Below are 24,637 nucleotides of genomic sequence, written 5' to 3'. Positions count from 1 at the left end.
CCATTTTCTACCACTTATCCTGTTAAGGGTTGCGGGGTGGGGGGGGGGGCTGGAGCCTATCCCAGCAGCCTTCTGGCGAGAGGTGGGGTTCACCCAAACACCTAATGCCAATTTTGCTACGAATGGGCACTACCTGTGCCTTACAGGCACTACCTATCTCTGCCAACCCCGGGGAGAGCCCCAAACTGGACTCATGCGTCCTCCCATACACGGCCCGTTAGCAGACCACTTCTTGTCACGAGACAGGGGGGACCCTGGGGACACAGGGAGACACGTGGGGGACCTGCACACTCCACACAGCCGACCCCACCCAAGGTGTGGGCACCAGTGACATGGAGGAGAGGACACGCCACACAGCGCCCACCTCGTCCTCTGCGGGAATCAAACGCAGGACCTTTTAGCTGTGAGGAGACAGCACTACCAGTGCACCACCACTAAAAGTGACAGTGCAATTTTTTTAACAAATAAAGTAAAAGTGTCAGATAATAGAGTTGTAAAATATACAGTATATAAATCACAGTCCACAGCTGTATTATATGCTAATAGGATTATACCTGTACTGGTGTCACAGAGCTCAGTGCTATTAACCTCTCCTCTCTGTTTCCTTTAATTAATAAGGGCAAAGTGGGCGTCCCCCAGCAAAGACAAGCCCAGTGATGCACCATTTTCCCTCATTGTCCTTTTAATTAGAGAAATTTGGCTGCAGTCGACATAATCAGATCCCCTCATTTGTAATCTCAGTGAACTGGCAGAGGTTGACGAGCTGACATCCAATCGGCCTCTTTAACCCCTCTGAGTGGAAAGATTCTCCGACAAACACAGCACTGCATGCAAAGTGAAAATAGGTGAGAAAATACTGTAATGGGGCTGCACGGTGGTGCAGTGGTCAGCACTGTCGCCTCACGGCAAGAAGGTTCCGGGTTTGAGTCCCGGCTCCATCACAGGATCTTTCTGTGTGAGTCTGCATGTTCTCCCTGTTCCTGTGTGGGTTCTCTCTGGTACTCCAGCTTCTTCCCACAGTCCAAAGACATCAAGAGGGGACGAGGCTGATTGATACTCTAAATTGACTGTAGGTGTGGCTGTGAGTGTGAATGGTTGTTAGTCTCTGTGTGTTGGCCCTGTGATGGACTGGTGACCTGTCCAGGGTGAACCCCGCCTCTCGCCCGGTGATGCTGGGATAGGCTCTTAAGGAAAATGGATGGATGGATGGATGGATGGATGGATGGATGGATGGATGGATGGATGGATGGAACATTTCTGTCTGTAGAAAAGTGGACGGCAGAATAGGGAAGACAGAACATTCTGCCTCAGCAGCAAACATGGCCCCAAATCTGCGTGGAAGGGTCTACAGACCTGTAGCTGTAAGGTTTAGTCAAAGAAAATCAAAATCACTCACAACCTGTTCCTATCACTAGTTTATGACTTTGTTCGCCATGTGCTTTATACAGTAGCCATTGGGGTGTCACAATTTTGATTGTAAATCAGAATGCCTCATAACGAGTCGTCTAAATCGCAATTCTCCCTTTTTTCACATTTAAGCCAGAAAAAACAAGACTCCAGAAACACAACCATCAATTAAACTAAGACTCCAACCTGTTGCAGCTGGAAGAGACTCTGTGGAACTTGATATTAATCAACTGGTGAGCTGCTAGTCCTTTGACCTTTAGCTTCTAGCGCCTTGTCGCCTGGCTCAGGTTAGCAGATATTTTAAGCTGACATTTGAGATCCACTTCTGTGTGATATTCACTGCACTTAGAGCAGCGTAAGGAGTTGTTGAATTGTGACCCTAAAATCATGGATGTGAAGAATCTCAGCGCTTCCAACAGCAGGGGTCAGTCAGTGCGTCAGATGAATGTGAGGCTTTTACCGTGTGGAGCACTTCTACTTTATTAGATTAGCCTCCGCCGCGGGTTAGTAACTGCATTTGCCTGATGGTTTGTATGTAAGAATAGAACAGTTTCGGTTCTATGGCGCTTCCCTACCTGGTTTCCCACCAGCCTCCAGGGGGAGCAGACCAACACCAGTCCCCAGATAAGAAGTTGTCATGACAACAGAGGGCAACTAGTGAGGGGAAATGCAAAGAACTTTGCACCTTTCATTCCTTGGGGATTTCTTCTTCGTTATTATTCACTGTTTCTTCACGCCTGTAAGTCTTGAATTCACTTTGGTACATTTCTTTCAATCCCTTGTTCTTCTTCTGAGGGGAACAAAAAAAGCAGCAAATGTTTCTTTGTGCTGGGTCTCCCTGGGAGGGGGAAATGAAGGGCTGCCGAATGGGGACTCGTATTTCATCTTGTCCATAATTTATGGAGAGACTAGGTTTAGGAAGGTACATTGCACTAACATGGGGGGATGCTTGTCATAAGCATCCCCCATGGGTCATAAGCGACTGGAGGGGGTACAAATCGATGGTGACACTTGTTTCTGGGAGCTACACGATGCACCTGATGCCATTTTCCCATCTTAAGCATTTGTAGATAAGTTCTCATTAAGTGCCATTACGTGTCAGTGATACTTGGTGGCAATCTTTACTGAGCTTGTCAGGGGTTCCTGCTAGCATGCTAACAATGACTTAGCAGATCTTGAAAACACCCTATGATGCAGGGCGGAACTTGACCTCCTCCGCCCTGCATTAGTGAGCTTTATATGACATGGGACAGTGACATTCTTTTGAACTGGGAGTTGCACCAGCAGGAGGTACTACATCATAAAGCACAACCTGTCTGCTAATCACAAATTATAGCCAGCCCCTCCTAGCCCTGATCCAGTTCCCTCCACAGGGAAGCCAGGGCCAAGGAGAAGAATACTAGCCCCTGCCAAGTCCCCACCACTCCCCACTACAAGGTGCTTATAAATCGGCATCCTCGCAGATGGGTCAAGTTTTTGATTTGGCCGTGACCTTAGTTCATAAATCTGAATGATGTAGGGGCCTTGGTTAAAAGGCTGCTGGATCAACTCTAAGATGGGACACCCCTCCCTTGCTTTCTGTCTCCTTCTCTCCTCCGCTGACTCTCTCTCCTCTTCAATCTCTCCAAACTTCACGTCCCTTTTTCAGTCCCTGCTGCAGTCTCCAGTCCCTGGAGCCTTTATAACGGGCAGAGAGCGAGCGAGAGAGAGAGAGAGAGAGAGAGAGAGAGAGAGAGAGAGAGATGGCGAGGGGGTGAAACAGGCAATCAATAAATCAATATGTTTTGCGCTGCTAAGCTAGGGTAAGCTCACTCTCTCAAAGCTGCTTGTGCATGTACACACACACACACATATACACTCGCTTACCATTCCAGCAAATTTCTTTCAACACACACGCAGCAAACAAATGAAAGCCCAGGACAGAATGTCCCTTGCTAAAAGACATTTTGTTGTTTTAGGGACTTTCTTTTTTCTCATTCTATTTCCTGTTTTGGATCATTAGGCCATTGATTTTTGTTTCAACGGGTAAGTGGTGGTGGGGACCCCCTGGGAACCAGCTGAAAACCTCAACAGAGTGGCCCCAGCAGGAGTTTCTCTAGTTGTGACAGGCCGCTCCCAAGGGCCAGTGGGCCCTCTTAACTCTGGAGGGGAGGAACGATCACCTGGAATCAGTCATTCTGCTTCAGCGTAGCCAGCCACTTCTCCGTAAGAGTATTTACTTGGATATCTATAGATTGCCCTGTGCTTTGAACAGAAAATACTATATTCTTGCAAGTGTATAAATGGTCAGTCCTCTTGACAGATTTTAAAGGATGCAAAAAGCTGGCTGGATCGTCTGCTTTCCTATCACTGTGTCGAATATTTTTAGGTCCGTGGGGGTGGCGAGGGCACAGCAGAGAGCTGCAGAGATATGGAGAGATACAGTAGCAACCCTTGCAGACCAATATTCAGCTGGCCATTGGCCAGCACTATATTACTGCCAGATATATAGTAACATAGATGGATGCACTCAGCCTAAAGAGGCTGACATATTGGCTAGCGCTGTCATAAGAATGACATAATACCTATTCTGACAGGTAATGAAAATAAAGGCAGCTCCACCACAGAGTTGCATAAGCACTTTAACTTACGCTCACAATGTAACGCATTACCCCTGTATGGGATCTCCCGGGAGGGGGGGGGGGGGGGGGGGGGGTTGAAGGTGGAAGTGGTCTAACATGCTGCAGATGTAGATGTTCACATCAGCTCTCACAACCACAGCAGCCGGTGGCTCTACTCCTGTGTAGTGACACTCTGGTCAGTGTTTGTCGTGAAATCAGGGGCTGGTGTTATTTTTAGTCACATTCAGTCAAGTTTTTATTTTTAGCCCGTTTGTATATTGTCTTTAACTAAACAATAATCCTTTTACTTTAGCTTTTGCAAATGAAAACACCTGACAATTTTTTAGCAGCTGACACACCTTGCTGGTTAGGTGGATTGATTGACGGATGGATGGATGGGTGGATGGATGGATGGGTGGATGGATGGATGGATGGATGGGTGGATGGATGGATGGATGGATGGATGGATGGATGGATGGATGGATGGATGGATGGCTGGATGGATGGATGGATGGATGGATGGATGGGTGGATGGATGGATGGCTGGATGGATGGATGGATGGATGGATGGATGGGTGGATGGATGGATGGGTGGATGGGTGGAAGTATGTGGAGGTTATTTCATTTGAGTCAGCACATTTTGGATGACTGTCATTGAAACTGTTGAAGGGACATTTCCATTATAGTCCTTCCTTTGTCCTGGAAAAGAAGCTGTTTTCTTGATCTATTTATATTGTTTTTCTCCCTCATCATACTTGGCAATTAAACCCAATTTCCAACCTGTCAGGGTCCTTGTTCTGCCCCCTGTTTTCTAGGGAGTAACACGCCTCCTGTGTGACACGAGGAGTTGTTGGCCGCATCTTTTCACCTGACTTGAGGAGTTTCACCAGGGGATGTAATTAGTGATCTGTACTGAATCGATCAGCTCCCTCCTCAGTATACAGAATTACATATCCAGCCTGTAACTTGTAACAGTAAAAAGAACAAAAAATCAAACATTGAAAGCGTAATGATGTGAGGTTGTTGGGGTTTTTTTGTTATTGTTGCTCCAAAATTGTCAATTAAATTTTTTTATGAATTAAAACCTCCTAAAGTATACAGTCTGAAGATTTAACTGAATCCACAGTGGCATCTGGGGGTTAGTCTGGAGGAAAAACATCAGTGCATTTGACTGATTTGAGCCATTTTCTGGCTCAATAATATCAGAAAATATCAATCTAGATCTGCCCTGCCATCTTTGACCCCACTAATCTCCACCTCATTCTGGCCCACTTCTCTTCATGTCCCGGGTTCCCTTTGTTCGTAAGGAAAGGCAGCAGCGGATACCTTAGAGGTTCAATTTAAAGGAACTTTTCCTCCATTAATAATGAAATTGTATTCCCCTCTCGTCCCCTCTCTCACTTCCCCCTGGAATGAACCTGGTGCTGCGACTTAAAACTCTCTCTCACACTTAGTTTCTCAACTCTTCACTACACTCCTCCTATCCTTAGCTAAACCTTCAGTTTTGTAGCAGAATTCCGGAAGAAAATGAAGAAAGAGGGTGAAAGCCAGGAAAAGAAATACAATTTTGGCATACTGACAATCTGATAGAGAGATAAAAGAAGAAACACTGAAACTTTTATATTTATTTACTATAACGCCATTTGTTTTTACTCCTTTCTACTCTTTTTTGGGGGGGGGGGTATGTATACTTGAGCACGCATTCGGTCACGTGCATGCGTGGGAGTGAGAGAACATTCACATCGCCCACCTGGGCTCTAGTCAGGAGCCAATAGAGCCGTCTTACTGAAAATCTCCCTGTTGTTTCTTTGGCAGAACCTAACAGGCACATTCGACTCTATCACTTCCTTCATACTCCTCCTCCTTTCACTCTTACTCTTCTCCCGCCACTCATCTCTTTCTCTCCTCTTCCTCCCTTCCTTCCTTTTCTATATTTAATCAGAGTGAAATTAGTGATTATTTGATGGAAATATGCAGGCGAGAGGGTGTGCGCGTCTGCGTGGAAGTGTGCAGGAGAGAAGTGTTCCTCTCTAATCCGTTGACACTCTCCTGTCATCTCAAGGCAAAGCAGAGTTTGGAGAGAGCAGAGGAGTATAGAGGTGATGGGTTTTTCTTGGGGGGTTTTTGCATAAAAGCCCTTGCTTGGTTTTAGTTGGCCACTACAGACATGCTTGACACCTCTGTGCTACTTCCTGCTCATTCACTTGTTCACTATGTTTGTATCACTCTTGCTAATCCTCCCAGCAGGCGGCCAGCTGGCCGCAGGTGTAAGTAGATGGGGATATTTGGTTGAATGTAGGTTGTGACGCCAGAGACCAAAATGCAATGTCAGGACCGGTCCGTTTGACTATCAGTACTGACTGATATTTGGTCGGGTTTAAAACGTGCTGTCACCCAACTAAAATGCAATATTCTTCTACAGCTGCAATGTAAAACTCCTCAAGTTAAATTACATGCTCTGACATCTAGATGGTCCTAGCTGTCACTATAATGTTTTGCTTTTGTCAACCTTGTTCAAATTTTCAACAGAAATGTCAAGTAAGTCCAACTCTGGGATTTTGGGTCTAACAAATTTCATTAAAATGATGTGTGCGTTCTCTCTCTTTTCTTGACTTCATCCACACTAAAAGTTCAGAACAATTCTATGAAAAATTCTTGCCTCCTGGTTGATTTCTCCAAAAATAGTAGAGTGTATGACAGTCACCATAACCTCACAACACTGTTGCATGATGGTAACACAAAATTACAAGGAAACTATTCCATTTCCCCCTCAGGATATGCAGGTGCCCTACTTCTACGTCACCTTCTGTTGATGGCTTTGAGTCCTGATGACGACTCTCAACGCTGTTATGCTGACTTGAACCAAGTGTTTTTTGTGCCTAACCAAACCGTAACTCTGTTGACACATCATAAAACATTATTTTCCAACCGAGAATTTCCTTTCAAAAAGCTGCTGTCAGTGAAATAATGATAAAATACATCTGTCTAGACTGTAAAACACCTTTGATATTGTATTGTTGAACCAGGGATTTGGTGTCTCCACCACAAAAGGACAGACTGGCCTTCCTTTGGCCTGGTTTTCATGGTTTTGGGACAACATTTGAACACTTTGCACCGCCGCCGTGTGCTGTAACTTTAAGAGATTGGGGTCAAATCATGTATGTTACGATAACATGAACTGTATGGCTACCATTTTAATTGTGGCAACAAAGATTCATGACATGATAAGCGGTAGTTTTCTGGTATCTGATGAACACTAATACTACTCCATTGTCTATTCTGGACTGAAGCAACAACACTGTGCAGAATTTATAGCAAAGTTTGCTGCAGTCATCTAAGATAACTACATCTCATCTGACATATTCGCATCACAATAATAAGAAAATGGGGCCCGATCAGCTTTTGTTCCTCTTCTCTCAGTAAACAAGCGACACGGCCAACATCTGTTAAAGAAAAAAAAAAAACACACACAGCCTGGTTCCTGTGTAGTCTCAGCCCATTAAATCTCAGCCCCTAAACCTCACCCCGGCTCTCTTTGATTACTGCTACTGTCTTTTAACTCAGCTGAACTTACAAATTAGTCATTTCCACTCACAGATTTCTGTGAACAGGACAACAGAACACACATAAAGCAGTGATTTGATTGCAGTTCACATGCAACATCTGGCAAACAGGCAAACACGATGCCGTAGCATCTGATCACAACCTCAGTTTACCGGCAACAGGTCAGTATTGACAGCTGTGCTTCGTGAACGTGATTGATTGATATTTAGAATGGGTGATCATAGAAAAAGTTATCGGCAGCACAAACTTTTTCCTAATTTACTGCAACAGTGCACAAGCTCCAATTACATCTGAGCCGGCCTCTATCATTATTACCCCAAAAAGGTAAAAAGCTGCTCTTGCCCACAATGAAAGGCAAGCAAGGACGCGGGCAAAATAACATGCAGTGTATCAGAGTGGGATGCACCAGCTTCCCCGCAGGTTTCCAGATAAACTTGATTTTTTACAGGAATCTCTGCCTGGAATCACCATGATTTGATAAGTGCAAGGATGTACAGTACATGTGGCAGGGAGTCGAGCTGTGGGACCTGAGACACATCATACTAGAGTCAAGACAAGCACCCCAAGTTCTGGCTATCGCCCCCTTAAGCTAGTGAGCCAATTAGCATTAGATGGTTCAACTATCAATGTGAGTTTAAATGTCAAAGAAAAAAACTCCATTATATATTTACAATGTGAGGACTCTGGCTTTTTGATGCCTATTATGTAAATTTGGAGATGCATCTGTGTTGTTGTTGTTGTTGTTGTTGTTGTTGTTGTTGTTGTTGTTGTTTACCACTGCTCCACATTTAAGGTGGTCACATAGTGATGAAATCTCATGAAAGCGTTTCACTGTGGCAGTAGAAATCCCCTAACCCAAATTTTGAAGCTGTTTAAGCCTGTTATTAGTAAGTATTCAGCCTTTTTAAAGATTTTCATGATGTTATACATCACAAACCCCTGAGTGGAGATTTTAGAGCAAACTGAATGTTAATTTGGTGCAAACTACTAAATAATAACTCTTTATTTTGTAGCTGAGATAATGTCAGATTGATGGAAATGTTAACTTCTTATTTTTGTTGTCATATCAGCTGTTAAAAGACATCTCCTGGCTGTAGTTTTGTGGGGGCTCAGTACCTTCTGAACAACAGTGCTGGTTTCCTGCTTCGCTGCGATTGGCACGGCGTTTCCAGAGTTACGAGACCAGTGGATGTGACTGGCCTCATCAGCACATCTGCTGACCTTCATCCGGCCTTTTTACATTTTGCACTGCTGCACATACATGAAGCAAATAGCAGGTCTTCTCAGAGATGCCAAGACCTGCTGCTTTACAATTGTCAATGTGCTTGCGCGATGGTAGTAGAACCCCCAGTGTGTTCATATGCGTATACGCGTGAGTATAACCATGCATGTGTTGAAGACAGCACGTGTGTGTTTAGTGTGTGTCAGAGCATAAGAGTGGTTTGATTTTCTTGCTGAGTGCATCCATGGTGTGTTTGCAAATGCTGCTATTTGTGTCTATATTTACATTTGCATATGCTGTAAAGTATCTTTCATATGCACGGGGCTTTCAAGTCAGCTTTAGTGTCTTCCTCTCATGCACACACACTAGCTTGCACACACAGTTCAGTGATACCCAGCTCATGAATACTCCCACTGCAATTACGGGAACTTACTCATCGTCCCTGTACCTCAGTGATGGCTGAAGACGAGGACAAAAGTTGTGGGGGAACGGAAGGGAAAGCTGACTGCCCGCTTCGAAATGTGACAGCTTTGAACTTGTTTTCCTTTTTTTTTTTATTCATTAGATAAGTGAAAAGCAAAAACTCAGTGATGGAATGCCAGTACCAGCCATGATTTATGTTCACCTCTGGAAAGAGAAAAGTAGAATTTATGGCTTTCTCATCTGGTCTAATCTTCACTATATTCTGCAAAGCCCAGGCAATGCAGTAAGCTTAGACGGAGAGGGAGAGAGGCTGAAAATTGTCCTCTACACTTTCTCTAGTTAGCTTTCTCTTTTTTTCTTCTTTCTCTTCCTCTCACTTACTAACCAACTCTATCACATTTTGTCCTTGTAGTTTTTTTCCCTTGCAAGCTTACATACCACAACAGCAGCTCCACAAACACACACACACACACACACACACACACACACACACGCTCTGAAGGTTTTGAACATTTCTAATCACACACATGCAGGTGCACAAAGCACACAAACGCACACTCACACAGGAAGGGAGAGCAGCTCAGCCCTTCAGCGACACCTTCTTTCTCGCACCAATTTTCTCACACTTTTTCATTCTCTGTGTCTTTTCCTCTTTCGTTCTCTCGCTACTTCGCTCCGCACCTCCGCCCTCAGCCGCCTCCACATATGGATCCTTTCTTTTTATAGTCAAAGCTATAGTCCCCATGGCAACGTCAGAGTTGTTGATTGCCAAGGTGCTGTACGTCTAATTATGTAACTATCGCAAAGGGGGTTTTTTATGTGTGTGTGTCTGTGTGTATGTACTGCAGCTCTCTTTTTTCTCACCTCTGCTCCATTCTCCATCCATGTCTCTTCTTGTGCAAAAGATTTTCAGTCAGCCATGATGTTTTATGTCAGAAGTACAAAGATAAAACATTTGTTCACACTTAAAACAGAATTCCCGACACATCTTTATTTGAATATATGTTAATGTGCATATTTAAGGGAGAGTAAGTACATAGCGCATCTGTCTTGGGATTGCATGTGAGTCTCATTTGTCATTAAAGAGTGTGAGGGTGTATTCTATGAAGAATGAAGCAATAACAGGTTTTGACAGGGTAAAATCATTTGGGGGTGCAGTTGATTTGCCTTTTCTTTGCAGTTACAACATGTGACAACATAATTCTCAGCCATCGATTCCTATTAACGTGTTCGCAGGAAGCGTCGACTCTCATTCTGCGCTGTAGCACAGCAAGGACGGAGGGAAACAGGAAAAACACTGTTTTATGCAATAGCTTGCTATGAAAAAATAGCTTTCGCACGTACGTTCGTTCATTCATTTAGATCCGGCCACAAATTTGTACAGAGGAATAGGAAGCATTAAAAAAAGCATAGAATTGTAGGGGAAAACAGAAATTTGCATTTTAACCTCTCATTCAAAAGTGCTGGAAAGCCATCCTATAGTGCGAGCATTCAGGCTGCTTGCCAGTGGAAAAAGGAGAAAACAGGAGGAGATAAAGAAGAGGTGGGCTGGTGTGAAACTGATCAAACAATGGATGTGAGAAAAGCATCGCTGTTCTCAACCAACTGCAGGCAAAAGAGAAAGGAGAGGAGGAGGAGGAGTGGGGGTGTGTGATAACTTGCAGCTTTGTAAAATGTCTGTGTTTTGTAACTTGACAACAGGTCTTCAGAAAGTTAGAGAACTGAGGGAGTCATTGTGTGGAAAAGAGGTTTTAATCAAGAAGCAAAACAAGAGAAACCAGAAGTGAAAACAGCAGATATCATCAACGGGACAAAAAACAAACTCGAATCAAACTGACAAAAAAAATGTGAATACAACTTTTTGGCACCAGCTGTGCGATACGACACAGTTCTCAGGCCTGTGTGCTGTATGTGTGTTAAGATAATGAGTTTCTGCAGGATGAAGGTAACGTTAGTTTTATTCCTGAATAGGATAAACTGTTAGTGGATCACATGACCATGGAGTGAGAAGAGTAACCTCCATGGCGTGGTGCTGGACTCAGGTCTGGGGAACTGAAGGAAATGTGTCAGGAAGCCTCTCCAGGTTGATTTGAAGAGTTGAAGGCAGTGGTGGGATGGGGGAGGAGGCGTCTGTGTTGGTGTAGTGAAACAGATGAGTGGCGGTGGGGGTGAGGCAGTTTAAAGACCTGTCCCTATTGGATGGTAGTCAAACCACCATGGCTGACTCTGCTACTGTAGGTTAGTAGAAATGTGAATGAAATGCTGTGGGCTACCTGTGAATGAACGGCTGACAAGTAGAACTTTCACTTGACTAAAGCTATCGTTTCAGCTAAAAGACTAAAACTAAACCAGCTGGCCAAATAACTGAAGAGACACGCTGAGGTTACTTTAACAGACAGCTGGATTTGCGGGGTCAGGCATGACTCTATTGTAATGACCGCAATTTATGCACTTGTGCAGACAATCAACATCTGGAGGGGCAAGTGTCAGCTCAGTTTAGGGTTTAAGTGTGATGACAGCGTTCAGACTAGCCTGGATGATGCTGTAGCATCAGCCAAAACAGAACAGGAGAGGATTCTTCCTTTGAAAGAAGAGCAATGAAGGCTTTTCTCTGGGGAAAAGATGTTTTCATCCAGTCACCTGCCAGGGTGGTTTTTTGAAAGCATCTGCCCTTTTCCTAACAGTTTCTCCGGGCAACTTTTTAGACGGTTCTTTGAAAGAAACAATCTGGTGCATCAGTCAGGTTTTGGTTGCTCACCACAAAAAAAAATCAATCAGTTTTCACTGAGAAATTCTCGACTAAAACAGCGTTTGATGGAAACGAAAATTAATTGTGCAACTAAAAATAAATGAACATGATGAAAACTAAGAAGCAGGTTGACACAGAACTAAGACTAAATTACAAAATACAAACCCCTCAGCCCCTAAAGAGGAATCTTCCACATGTGTGTTTCCTGAGTGTGAGTCTGTCCTTCCATGTTTTCATGCTCTGTATATTTGAATGGTTTGTAGGAGCTGCGTTGATGAGGGAATCAGCAATGATCAGAGGCTTGGACAGAGAGGCTTGCCTCCTGTTTTGATCTCTGCGTGTTTCCTTTGTGGAGACGTGGTGAACTGGCAAGACACTACTGGGACAGCGGCAGCAGCACGGAGCGAGCAGCAGCATATACAAACAGGCCGAGAAGGATGGCGACTGCATTTTTCATTCACACGGTTGCTCTGACAGAGATCTCAGGGTTAAGACGCACAGTGCACCTCATAATGAATTTGCATTGCTTTGGGATGATATCTGTTTTGGGGCGTGTGGTAATTTAACACACGACTTCAGCTGCTCAAATAAATCAGCCTCTGAATGTCAGTTCAGTGCAGTTATTTTTCTTGCGACAGTAAAACTGCACCTAGACTCCGATTGAAGAAATGGAGTCCGAGTGTGTGTTCCTGCACGTGTTTGTTTTTCAGTGCAATTTTGCGTTAAAGATATTGTGGAGGAAATAACGTCTTTTATGAGTTCTTTTCTGTAGCTGTAATATTTTGCATGAAGGTTTGGTGTCCAGGGAAAGCTTTGGTGCATTGCTCGATCATCTTGCAACATTTTGAAAATGTGGAAATCTTGATAAATGAGGGCCAGTATTTCATTTTCCGTAATGCACACTGCAGCCATGCTGTTGTACTACTAGCCGGCTCAGTGCTGCGGTGGAGCAGCCAAAGAAATTACATTCTGTGCCAATTCATAATTCATCTAGATTTTTTAAAGTATTTATCTAGCTCTCGTCCACTCAAGCGCACTGCAGCACGCCACTCAATCCCAGCCGAACAACAAGGCCAGGCCGTCCCGTTGTCAGAAAACACTCGTCTCATCCTCCATCTGACGTGAAACAGATCACCCACTCTGTAAAGATGAGGACTAAAGGAAAACAGAATGCAACAAAAAGAATTTAGGGATTGTGAAGTCTTGCTTTAGCGTCACCGTAGCCTTGCACTGATCTATGTATCATGTTAACATGTTTGGCCTTGTGTGAGGATGAAGAAGGACAAAGAGGAACACCTACTGAGATCTGCAAACATTCGAGGAGATGAAATCTGACTGAGTTCAAGTGACATTAAACCATGCTTCACCTTTACGTATACTTATTTCTGAAAACTTGATGCAGGATTTTCAAGGAGATTCAAACAAATTAAGAAAATGCTGTGGACAGGGTTTTACAGGGCAAACACTGTTTGATTTAATGAGACTGATATTAAATGAAAATGTTCTAGAGACAAGTAGGGGACTCTCTTATTCCCCTTGTTTTCATCTTGGAAATACAACATCATATCAGTGTGATGTTAAAAGAATGCAGCCTTGGAATAAAACACTGCTGACAAAAAATAAATGAGGCATGTGTTTGTGGGGTTCTGATCCCTCTAAGATCCTGTTGTGCTTCATGCTTGTGCTGCTTTGATTGCGTGTAAGCCCAGTGCTTTCTTTTTTGTCTTTGAACCAGCTGATCTGTTCTGCAATAATCTACAATCCAATAGCCACTGGCTCTTGGTAGATGACACCCACAGACAAGCTAACATCCAGGTGACATACCGGTGTGAGAATGTCAGAGGTTTTTTTTTTTTTTTCTCTACGAGGTGCAAGTTTATGCCTTGCAACTTCTTCTTTTTCAGATTAATGCCAGACTGCTGCTTTGCCTAGACTGATCCTCTAATACTGTCTCATTAATGTGTTTTATAGTTTTCTTTTAGACTAAACTTTAGTCTGGACTATTGCAACTTGTTTGTTTGCATCAAATCCCAACCTAAACACTACTAGTAATAATATATTAGAATGTCCTGTAAACCCAGCTGAACCCAAATCAAATGATTTCCTTTTTTTTTTCTTACTGTATGCTCGCTCTGAGGGATTCATGAGCGACAAAAGCAGCTGGCAGTCATTCATTTTCAATGACAGCTGGTGACACAGGGCTTCAGACGCCTTGGCAGCAGCAAGCAGCTCGATGCCAGCGCCAAAAGCTGCGAGTTAAAACTGAGCAGAGTTTGAGTGACTAGCAGCAGCGCCACTGAAGCAGCAACCAATTACAGATCAGGGTTTGATTTTCCTCCCTAACCGACCACAGAACTAAAGCTCCTAACAAAGATCTGGTCCTTTTCGTATTTGCACTTGTAGAGAAACTGGTCATTGCACTCTCCCGTCTCCTGCAGCTCCTCAATGCAACATTGTCATTATTTGAGTGTCATGAAATACATTTTTTTTTTAAAGTGCATGGAACACATCATTTGTATTCTTTTACATACGTATTTAACATACATTTTGGGAGGTGTAATTGTTTTAAGACATGAGGTATACAAGATTGAGAAAGATTATGTTTTTTCATCATATAAAATTCATGGCCAGCTTGCCAAATAGCTCTGCTACAAACTCCATACTGATCTTGTCAGCAGTGCCCCCAGCTGACAACTGCTAGGTGACCGGCAGCAAGTAGCTGGGTTGCTGAAGTGGTGGACGCTTCATTCGTCCTGTATAATCTCTCTCGATGGTTCCAGTGTTGGTAATATCTCTTCCACAAGATTCTGCATATAAATCCACAATCTGTAGTCAAGGGAGAAAATGTCAGAACAGGGTAGCTTCTGGTTTTCTGTTTGAGGAGCTTTGACCACTCATCTTTGAGCGAGCCTCGGTTGAGTCCGAATCAGAATAAGAATTCTTTTTTTGTCATTGCTCAATGAAGTACAACGAAATTTGAGTGGAGCAGCTCTCAAAACGGTGCAAAAAACCCCAGAAAAACACGTAAACGGTCCACGTGAAGTGAAAAAGATACACAACGCATTGGTGAAATGCAATATGAGGTTGTATCTTGACAATTCAGCAAAGCTGAAGTAGTGGTTTTAAACTGCTGACTGAGTGTAAACTGGCTACTTTTGAAAAAAATCCACTGTCTTTCAACTCCACGCAAACATGTCAAGTTGCTTTGCAGACTCTAAACAATGAGCGTTGAATGAAAGAAAAAAGCCTCGGACCAGATATCCTCTGGCTACACCAGAAACCCCGAAATACTGGCTCTTGATCCCTTAGGCTGAGTCATCAGACGTAGCTGATGGGTCGGTAGTGACTAGCATGCACATGGTTTCTGACGGCTTCTGCAGGAGAATCCCCCTTTAAAATAGTACAAAATTATACACTCACAACTGTACTTTACTTTTATTTGCTGGTTTTTCAGCAATTTACCCTTTTTAGCATTAGGATCTTTCTTTCTTCAGCTACAGTTCATTGTAACTGTGAACTGACTGAACCTCTCCTGCTCTTTTTGAACCGACAGCACGTGTCAGTTGGGTTGTACGTTAAGCCATAGGTTTTCTGTTGTTTTGTCGTGTATCATTACCTAGTATTAGCCTGTTAGTTCCATGTTATTTTATTGTTATTCACTGATAGTTGCCTCTTCATGGAAAACCACTGAGTTGCAAAAAAGAAAAAGTGTAAACCAAACTAGAACACCCATCTTCCTCTGCAGTGTGTCCGCCTGCCCCCTGATACAGACTCTCCTAGTTTTCCGGTAACCACATACCTTGTGAAGTTGTTACACCAAAATGATCTTAATTCTTTGTGGTGCCACCACCACCATGCAAAGAGGTCGTGGTCATTTTGAATCTTTTCTATGAGATTGCCTGCTGAATTGTAGCACGTCAACAAGCATGTTAGCTGCATGAATTTGAGTTGATTCCCAGTGATAGAGTTGTGCACACAGCTGCTCCTGTGGCTCTTGGTTTCAGGATTTAATGGCTGGAAAATCATTCTACTTAGATTAGCCTGGAACTTCAGTATGAGCTGAAGAAATGAGCTGAAGAAATGACGAACACGTGTTGTATCATCATGGGGAAAAATAACTTTCGGTCTGTACCAAGCTAACTCAATTTGCCATAATATGATGCTTCTTAATCCCAATCAATGTAAAATCAGTTATTTGAAATATACTTTTCAACCACTAGTGGAATCTGCTACATATCTGGTCATTTTTTTGCCCCCTTCAACAATTCCCCAAAAGCATCTCAGGGTTATAACCATATTTGTTCAGCTAATGTTTCTCTTGGCGTGTTTCCATTCTAAGATGAGTGTTGTGCATGCTGAGATACTTTAGGAAGCAGGTCGAGTGCCGGTGGTTCATTTGAAATGAATACGGGCATTTGGTTACACTCAGACCTACGTAGAGGTATCACTCAACACCGCTGCCTTTCATATGCATGCAATCACATGTAATACACTTAAGAAGCAGTAAATACAAGTAAGAAGAGAGCGCAGCAGCTGTCAACTGCAGAATGTAAAACAGAGGTAGTTTTGACAATAGCAAAAGAAGAATATTATGAAGGCAGCCTTCTTTGCTTCCCTGGGAGAGTTTCATAGAGTGCTTTCTCACTGTGATAATGAAATGACCTGGCCTGCTCCGCTCTTCTCTCGTTCTCGTTCTCTCTCTCTCTCTCTTTCTCTCTCTCTCTCTCTCTTTCTCTCTCTCTTTCTCTCTAAAACACATCTGCTAGACAAGGGTGAAAATGAGAAAATCCTATCCTGAGTTTGGTAAAGCATACTTTCAATATTCTTTTTTCACAGAGAATGACAGGAGTGTGAGTGACTGTGCACTCTTGTGTCCTCATGTATTCCTGTGGATGCTTGCATTAATGTGTGTGTGTGTGTGTGTGTGTGTGTGTGTGTGTGTGTGTGTGTGTGTGTGTGTGTGCACTTGCACTATCTTGTTATAAAGTGTATCTGAACTGAAGCACATTTGACATAACAAAGCACTCTGCAGAAACTCAGTGGATAGAAATCCTATAGAGTTGTCATTGTAACGTGGTTGTTGTGGTTTGCAATCGGTGAAATCAATAGAGTAAGCAACAAAACTCACATCAAGGACTTCATTTTTTTCCCATTTCAAGGTAGAATCCAATATAGTCCCACACTGTTTTGAGCTAATCATGTGGGCCTCACTAGACGTTCGGGCCGTGGACTGATTCAGAAGAATGACTCACCAGTTTGGTAGAGCTGCACAGACTGCATACAGACCATGTATTCCCTCAGCCTCTAGTTAGCAGGGAATCTATGGCAGCACTGAGGCAGAGCGCTGTCATTGAGTTACATAATCAACAGTGGAGAGTAGCAAGTGTGTGCATGCGCGTGCGTGCCCTCGTGGATTTGTGTAGCTGCAGTTCTTTTTGAGCTGTCGATCATGTGGTACACCAAGGCCACTCGAACACAAGGCTGCTGAGGGTGGACTTTCAGCAACAATGGAGCTTAGCCTGTCTGTGTGTGTATGTGTGTGTGTGGTTGTGTGTGGTTTTAAAGGCATAGGCTATGCGTGGATGAATATAGGCTGCCGCATTTACAAAGCTGAGCAGAATCAGTACTTGTGAGGTATTAGGCATGCTTGTTGACAGATGAGCCAATTTACTGCACATGTTGACTCACAAGCATACATTTACATATCTGTTGCGTGTGTGTGCTTTTGCCTTTTGTATGTTCATGCATGCTTGGATGCAGAGGCCAATTTGTGATCTTTCATGTTTGTGCATGCAGATAAGCGTGTATCTCTGCTCATTTCCTACTTTAGGAAATGTTTCTTATCACACACTGAAATGAAGCTAAAGTGAGCTTGTTGCTTTGTTGCTCTTTGCTGCCATCTGGCTTTAGCTAGCACCCCAACCGGCTTCCTAGGGGAGCTATCCTTGCTAGTAAGCGTCTGGTTCTAACAACTGTTTTGGGATCGGATGTCCAGTGGGTTGGTGCTAACTCACCCTATTATGAAGAGGATGATAAAACTGACCTTGAAGCAGTTTATGGGCCTGGGATAATGGAAACCTCTGGTAGAAAGCCCATGAAACTCCACTCAGCTTTCAGTGACAAAAAGCAAATAGTAGTTGAACCGCTCAACATTATTTTCAACTGAATGTAAAAAATTATGGGTGGAAATTTTGAGTGCTGCTCGATTGGCAGTGATGGATTGAGATATTTCACCAGCTAGTTAGGTGATTTTCTCGTGTTCTGCTGCATGACTGAAAAAAAATCCCTTGCTAGACCTCAATGCAAAGTAAAGCTAAACATATCTGCCATCATGTTTTGTGCAGGTTAAGACCCTTGCTTGCATTTAAAACCATTGGAGGTGGAACACAATTAGGTCAGATTGAGGCCAGACCATTTGTATGGGTCACGGTAAAAGCACTCATATGTATGCAGGCTTATAGGCCCCCTGGGAGCATTGGGCTGACCTTGTCCTATACTCTGATCTATGTCCCCATCTCCCCCTATGTCCTCTCTCCTCCTCATTCCTCCCCTTATCTCTCTACTTTCCTCCTTTTTTATCACCCTCCTTTCCAACCCCCCCCCCTGTTTTTTTTTACTGTTTTCAATTAGTTTCCCTTCTTTCTTGCCCCATTTGGTTTCACCCCTCTTATTTTTCACTTTCTCTCCTCTCCAGCACTTTATTCTCATCTCTCTCCCTCTTTTTTTTTTACTCATTTTTAACTTGCTTTTCCCATTCCCCATTTTCTTTATCCCCTCTTGTCCTTTTTCCATATCAACAGCCAGTCTGATAAATAATGCATCACAGCACATTAAAAACATTAGTAGGGTTCTCTTGGCTGTCAAAGCAAGGGAGGAGATGAAGGAGAAGAGGGAATGGGTAACTCTATTTTAAATAAGTGTTATGGAGAATAATGTGATTTAATATTAGCAAGAGAAAACTTTCAGGAAAGGGTGAAGGTCCGAGCGTTAATTGTGTTTGCATTGTGACATTATGTCCTCGCGCTCCGAGGCCTTTGGCTTTAGCGAATCATCTGAGCACAGGACGATTCATTACGATGATGACTGCATCAGCAAACGCAAAAGAAAGATTTAATGACATTTAACAAAACACTGATGCTGCATCACACAGAACCTTGACCTTTCCCCCCTCCCCTCTTCTTTCTCCTCTTTTTCCGTCCTCGCCTCTTCTCTTCTCTACAGGCAGCGTGGCGATTGGCATTATAAAAAATTGATTGGAGGCGAGCATTTAGCAGGGTGGCGAGGCAGAGATGGGAGGTTTGACAGGCAGGAGTGTAATGAAAGGAGAGCCTCTGTGGACACACGGAGAAAAGGTCTCACTGGGGGACAAACAGTGCTTGTGTGTGTGTATGTGGGTGTGTGGTTGTGGGTGTGTATGTGTGCATGTTCTCATATATACAAGCTTATGAGTGATAAGAGGAAATTGTGAAATTGTGCACATTTTGTAAGCTTTGAGCACAGATGTCCCAAATGTCCAAACTTGTTTTGCTGTGTGTGTGTGTGTGTGTGTGTGTGTGTGTGTGTGTGTGTGTGTGTGTGTGTGTGTGTGTGTGTGTATGTGTTCTCTTGTACAGCCAACTGTGAGGTATGATTTCAGTTTTGAACCACCTTAGTGAGGCATTTTTGTCAGTTTTCATTTCAGGAGACTTCTTTAATCGTAGTTTGGGAATTAAAACCTGATCTTTGGGTTAAGGTTAGAACTGGGTTTAGGTTCAGGTCAGGTTAAGGTTTGGGAGTAGACACTAAGTCGCTATGGTTCAGCAAAGGGACTCGTAAATGCATTCTACCAGTGAATATCCTCACTGAGAAAGCTGTTTGTGTGTGTGTTTGTGTGTGCGCGCATGTATGTGTGTGCGTGTACGTTTGCGTGTTGTGTGTGTGTGTGTATGTGTGTTGCCCGTGCCTTAATACATTCAAAATCATTCATCTGAATACACAAAGTTGACATCAATATACTGATGGTTCAAGAGCATTCAGACACACAACACACACACACAGACACGTGCGCACACACACACACACACACAGTTATGATACCAGTGACAGTAGCTCTGCTGACCCAGAGTTACCTCTCTACTATCTTCCTTCCTTCCATCCCTCTTTCTATCCTTCCCTTCATCCCTCTGCTTATCCCTCTTTCCAACCCTTCTCTCTCCTTTCATCTCAGATCAAATAATATTTGCAACCCATATTCCCAACCAGCTATTCCCCCAATGGCTATAAGTGCTGCAGCTTGGGAGATTTTCAACGCACTTTACCGGCAATTTGGCTGAGTGATTCTAAAAAAAAAAAAAAAAAAGGTTATTTGGGGAGGGATGGTAAAAGCATGTGCCGTTAAAAGAGGGGCATGGTGCTAACTGGTTTCTTTGTCTCTCGTTTCTTCCCTCCTCTTCTATTATTTCCTCCCTTTTGCTTCTCTCTCTGCCACAGATGAACAGACCTATCCAGGTGAAGCCAGCAGACAGTGAGAGTCGAGGAGGTATTGTAACACTCTTCTTTCCTTTCCTTCCTCCTCCTTTTCCTCCTCCTCTCTTTGTTCTAGCCCTACAAACATGCTGCCTGTGCATATCAGCCTCACCATTATCTGTCCCATTACACAATGCCCCGTACCTCAACGCAGGCTGACAGCGCGGCCTGGCTGGACCCGCCAGTCTTCAGAACACATTATGCAAACATCACTCGTCCACACCGACGTTAGCCAACGTGGCCTCTGGCTCCTTTCTTGGAGTTTCATCATATGCACTGATGCATGTACATGCACACACATACAAACATGTGTGTCTTGTCCAGCTCCAGGGGTAAACATGTCACTTCTTTTCGTCAAACACCTTTAACTGCACCTAAGCGAACTCTGTTTTACTCATGTCATAAGTTCATCACACAGAGGGAGTCTCGGCTCGTGTGTGTGTGTGTGTGTGTGTGCACGCGCGCACGCACGCCTGAATTGACAGCTACATCAGATTAAAGCACATTTTCTACATCTGCCCCTATGTAGTGACCTGCTCCTGACATTCATCAATAATCTGTACAAGCGAAGACTGATGCAGTTCGACTCACTATGAGCTGGAGTCTTTCAAACTTGTTAATATAATTGGCAGGGGGGCAATTCTTCAGTCACAAGACCTAAGGAAAGCAGGAGACAAAAAAGCTGAAATAGAGCGAGAAGATGAAGGTTGAAGGACTGCAAGCGAGGGGTTAGCCTGTAAAGAAAACACAGTTTAAAGAAAGGAGAAGAGATAGTGTGACATCCTCTGCTAGTTAGTTTGGTGAGTATGATTGATGGAGCGGGAGAGCAGCTAGCGTGAGGAGTTTTTCAGTCCATCTCCCCCTATATATATATACAGTATCCCTATATATATATGTATAGAAATATATACCCCGTAGCCTACTTTAATTTTCCTCATGTATTAGTCAGACTCGAGAATATTTCTCTGTCTTTGTCCGTCTTCTTCTTCTTTCTCTCAAGCATGAAGGCAGACATTTTATTTGTGAAAGTGAGTGACTGCATATATGTTTATTACTGGACTTTTAATGCTGAGACATCAATACAAGTAGTGTTTTACCGCTTTAGTACGCTGACATGGGGCACCTTTAAATATTTTATATACAGTTTAGTTCTGTGGTTTTCAACCAGGGATTTAGGTTCTCTCTGTGGGTCATGAAACAAATTTGATTCGGAAAGTTCCTTTTTCTCCCCCTCTAAATATTTACTTTTTCTCCCTTAGACTTGTTTTTTCTTAGATAATGAATAATTTGAGCTCACTGGGCTGCAACTTATCTGCTAAATCATCATCCTCAACGTTCGCCCCACCTAGTCACTGCTTCTTCTTTTTTTTTTTTTTTAGAAGGAGTCAAAAAGGTTGAGAGCCACTGATTAAATCTCTAATTTTGTCTATAAAGCAAACCTAGTTCATTAAAAATGCAGTATTTCCCTCTGAAATGTAGAGAGGTATAAAGTGGTGAGCTTAGGTGAGCACAGCTACCTTCCACTACAGTCTGATTGATAATGTTCGGGAGGAAGGTGTTGAGCTCCTATTGATTGGACTCAGATGCAGACAAAGGATGCAGGAAAAATGGTGACAGAGTTTTATTGCAGGCTTGTATAGTTTGAGGACACGAGACAGTGCCAGGTGAATGGAGACGGGGGCTCCGTAGATAATGATTAGGTTAGGGGCAGAAGCTGGCAGATGGTGAGCAGGGCAGGCAATCTTTTGTGGCGTGGACTGACAGAGTGGCACGAAACAGGCGAGGGATCCTGAGCACAAGAACAGCTTTGATTAAATATCGAGCCCACAAGAAAAAGTAGAAAGAGTACGAGCACATTAGGTAGCTGACAACCTGGTGACAAGAGGAGGTCAAAAACACTGCAGTGGTGCTGAGCCGTGCACGCTACACTCAGACCAACACACACACACACACACACACACACACACACACACACACACACACATATGTATACATACACATTATCTAGTGTGTATGTATATATGTATATGTGTGTATGTATGTATATATGTATACATATACATACATACACACATATACATATACGTACATATATACACATATATGTACACACATGTGTATATATATATATATATATATATATATATATATATATATATATATACATATGAAACATCTGAGTGTGAGGCCCTAAGAAGAAACCATGGACCAGTGGTGCAGCCTCCTGCAGCAGAAACAAAAAAAACACCTGATCATCTGAACCAAAACCCTTTATTCTCAAAGCTTTTTTGATTATTTTAAAAGAATATTTTCCTGGCCGAAACTTTATTTTCATCTGTTTATAAGCTGTAATCACACGAAAGAAAACTAGGGAAGTGGATCACCAGATTTTTTTTTCTCGTTGCCTCTCAAGGCCTCCATAATCCACCGTCATCTTCCGCTTATTCCTACTAGTAAGGGTCGCGGGGGGGCTGGAGCCTATCCCATCATCTACGGGCGAGATTCACCCTGGACAGGTCACCAGTCCATCGCAGGGCCAACATACAGAGACGAACAACCATTCACACTCACAGTCACACCTACAGTCAATTTAGAGTATCAATCAGCCTCGTCCTCTCTTGATGTCTTTGGACTGTGGGAGGAAGCTGGAGTACCAGAGAGAACCCACACAGGAACAGGGAGAGCATGGAGACTCACACAGAAAGATCCTGTGCTGGAGCCGGGACTTGAACCCGGAACCTTCTTGCTGTGAGGCAACAGTGCGAACCACTGCACCACCGTGCAGCCGGCCTCCATAATATTAGAAAAAAAATCGAATATAAGTGTGTGTGTGTATCTGTACGTGCATACAAGAGAGATTTACATCACTGTTGAGACTCTGATGTGTGTTGATTTGCTCTCTAGATGAGTGTGTGTGTATGTGTGTGTTTGTGTGTGTGTGTGTGTGTGTGTGTGTGTGTGTGTGCTTGCACGTGTGCGTGTGTATTAACAGTTTTTTCCAAAAGAAAGCTGTTATGTTTATTGGTGCCTTCCCTGGGGAACTGCAGGCTTTGGCCACCAATGAAGTGTGCATTGTGTGTATGTGTGTGAGAAGGTGAGGAGGGCAAACATTTCAAGATTTGTGTGTGCAGTTTGTGTGCATATATGTGTGTCCTCCACCACTGTCGTGCACTCCACACTTGTAAACACCCCGTACCACCACCACCAGCAACCCCCCCCCCCTCACACACACACACACACACACACACACACACACAGTGCAAGGCCAGAGCGCAGATTAGTCTTGTTGACTCGGCAAGGACACCCTGTCAGGCACAGGCAGTGGGGAGGAACGGACCCTAATCACGCAGGCACGCACACACACCTACACACGCGTTAATTCACACAGCGTATTCAGAGGCAATTGCACCGAGGCTCATTAATTTCCCAACATATACATCCATTTCCATAAAGCTCAGATTCTAAAACATAACGTAAAAACAAACTGCCTTGCACGTCGACACATCTGCTGCTGCTGTATACTAACACACTTTCACCGTCTGCCTCACGAGTCCCCTCAAACACTCGCTCAGTGACTCGAGGACACTGTCGTGACACGCTGGCCCGCCTCTACCTTATTTAAGATAATACATGTAGAATTTTATTCTATTTACACATCTTATCATAGTGACAACAAAATAGTTTATGTTTAAATGAGAAGATGACTTTTCTTTTATTCTGTCTGGAGATAAAGCTCTACATAAAGACGTGCATGTGCAGCGGTGGATGTGACAACTGTTACTACCTACAACTCCACATTTCTGTTTGCAGAATTCAACATAACCTTTGACTTTTGCGTATTGTTTGTGATTTTGAATGCTGTACCTAATTTGTTTGTGTCATAATGTAATATGCTGCCTCATTTATATGAACCAAGTCTTGGCGTCCAGACTGTGACGCACATTTAATGATAATAACAAAATGTGTCGCTTTGTGGAAATACAGTCCCCTGAAAATGCTCATTTTGGAACATAACTTAGACTTCAATTAAATTTTAATCGTGTCCTGACCTGAGGACAGCATACTAGTGCATCTGTCTTGTTTAATACCTGTGACAGGTATTAAACACCATAATTCCTTATTTACAAGTTGTAGTATTAAATGATTCATGCGCGGAAATTGGTCAGC

General features: G+C 43.4%; 1 protein-coding gene across 7 annotated transcripts in view; it reads left to right on the top strand.

The window, feature by feature from the left end:
• Positions 1-24,637, top strand: part of celf4 (CUGBP, Elav-like family member 4) — a 93,785-nt gene that overhangs the window by 48,298 nt on the left and 20,850 nt on the right. For all 7 annotated transcript variants that reach the window (XM_086198773.1, XM_086198769.1, XM_086198772.1 and 4 more), the window contains exon 3: positions 20,435-20,483. In XM_086198773.1, coding sequence (XP_086054899.1) covers positions 20,435-20,483 — 49 coding nt within the window. The remainder of the gene's footprint in view (positions 1-20,434; positions 20,484-24,637) is intronic.

This window comes from Aulostomus chinensis, chromosome 3, assembly GCF_037954235.1.
Source record: "Aulostomus chinensis isolate RoL2024-O1b breed Wild chromosome 3, RoL_Achi_v1.0, whole genome shotgun sequence".
Lineage (NCBI taxonomy): Eukaryota > Metazoa > Chordata > Actinopteri > Syngnathiformes > Aulostomidae > Aulostomus > Aulostomus chinensis.
This window is presented reverse-complemented; position numbering and strand designations above follow the sequence as displayed.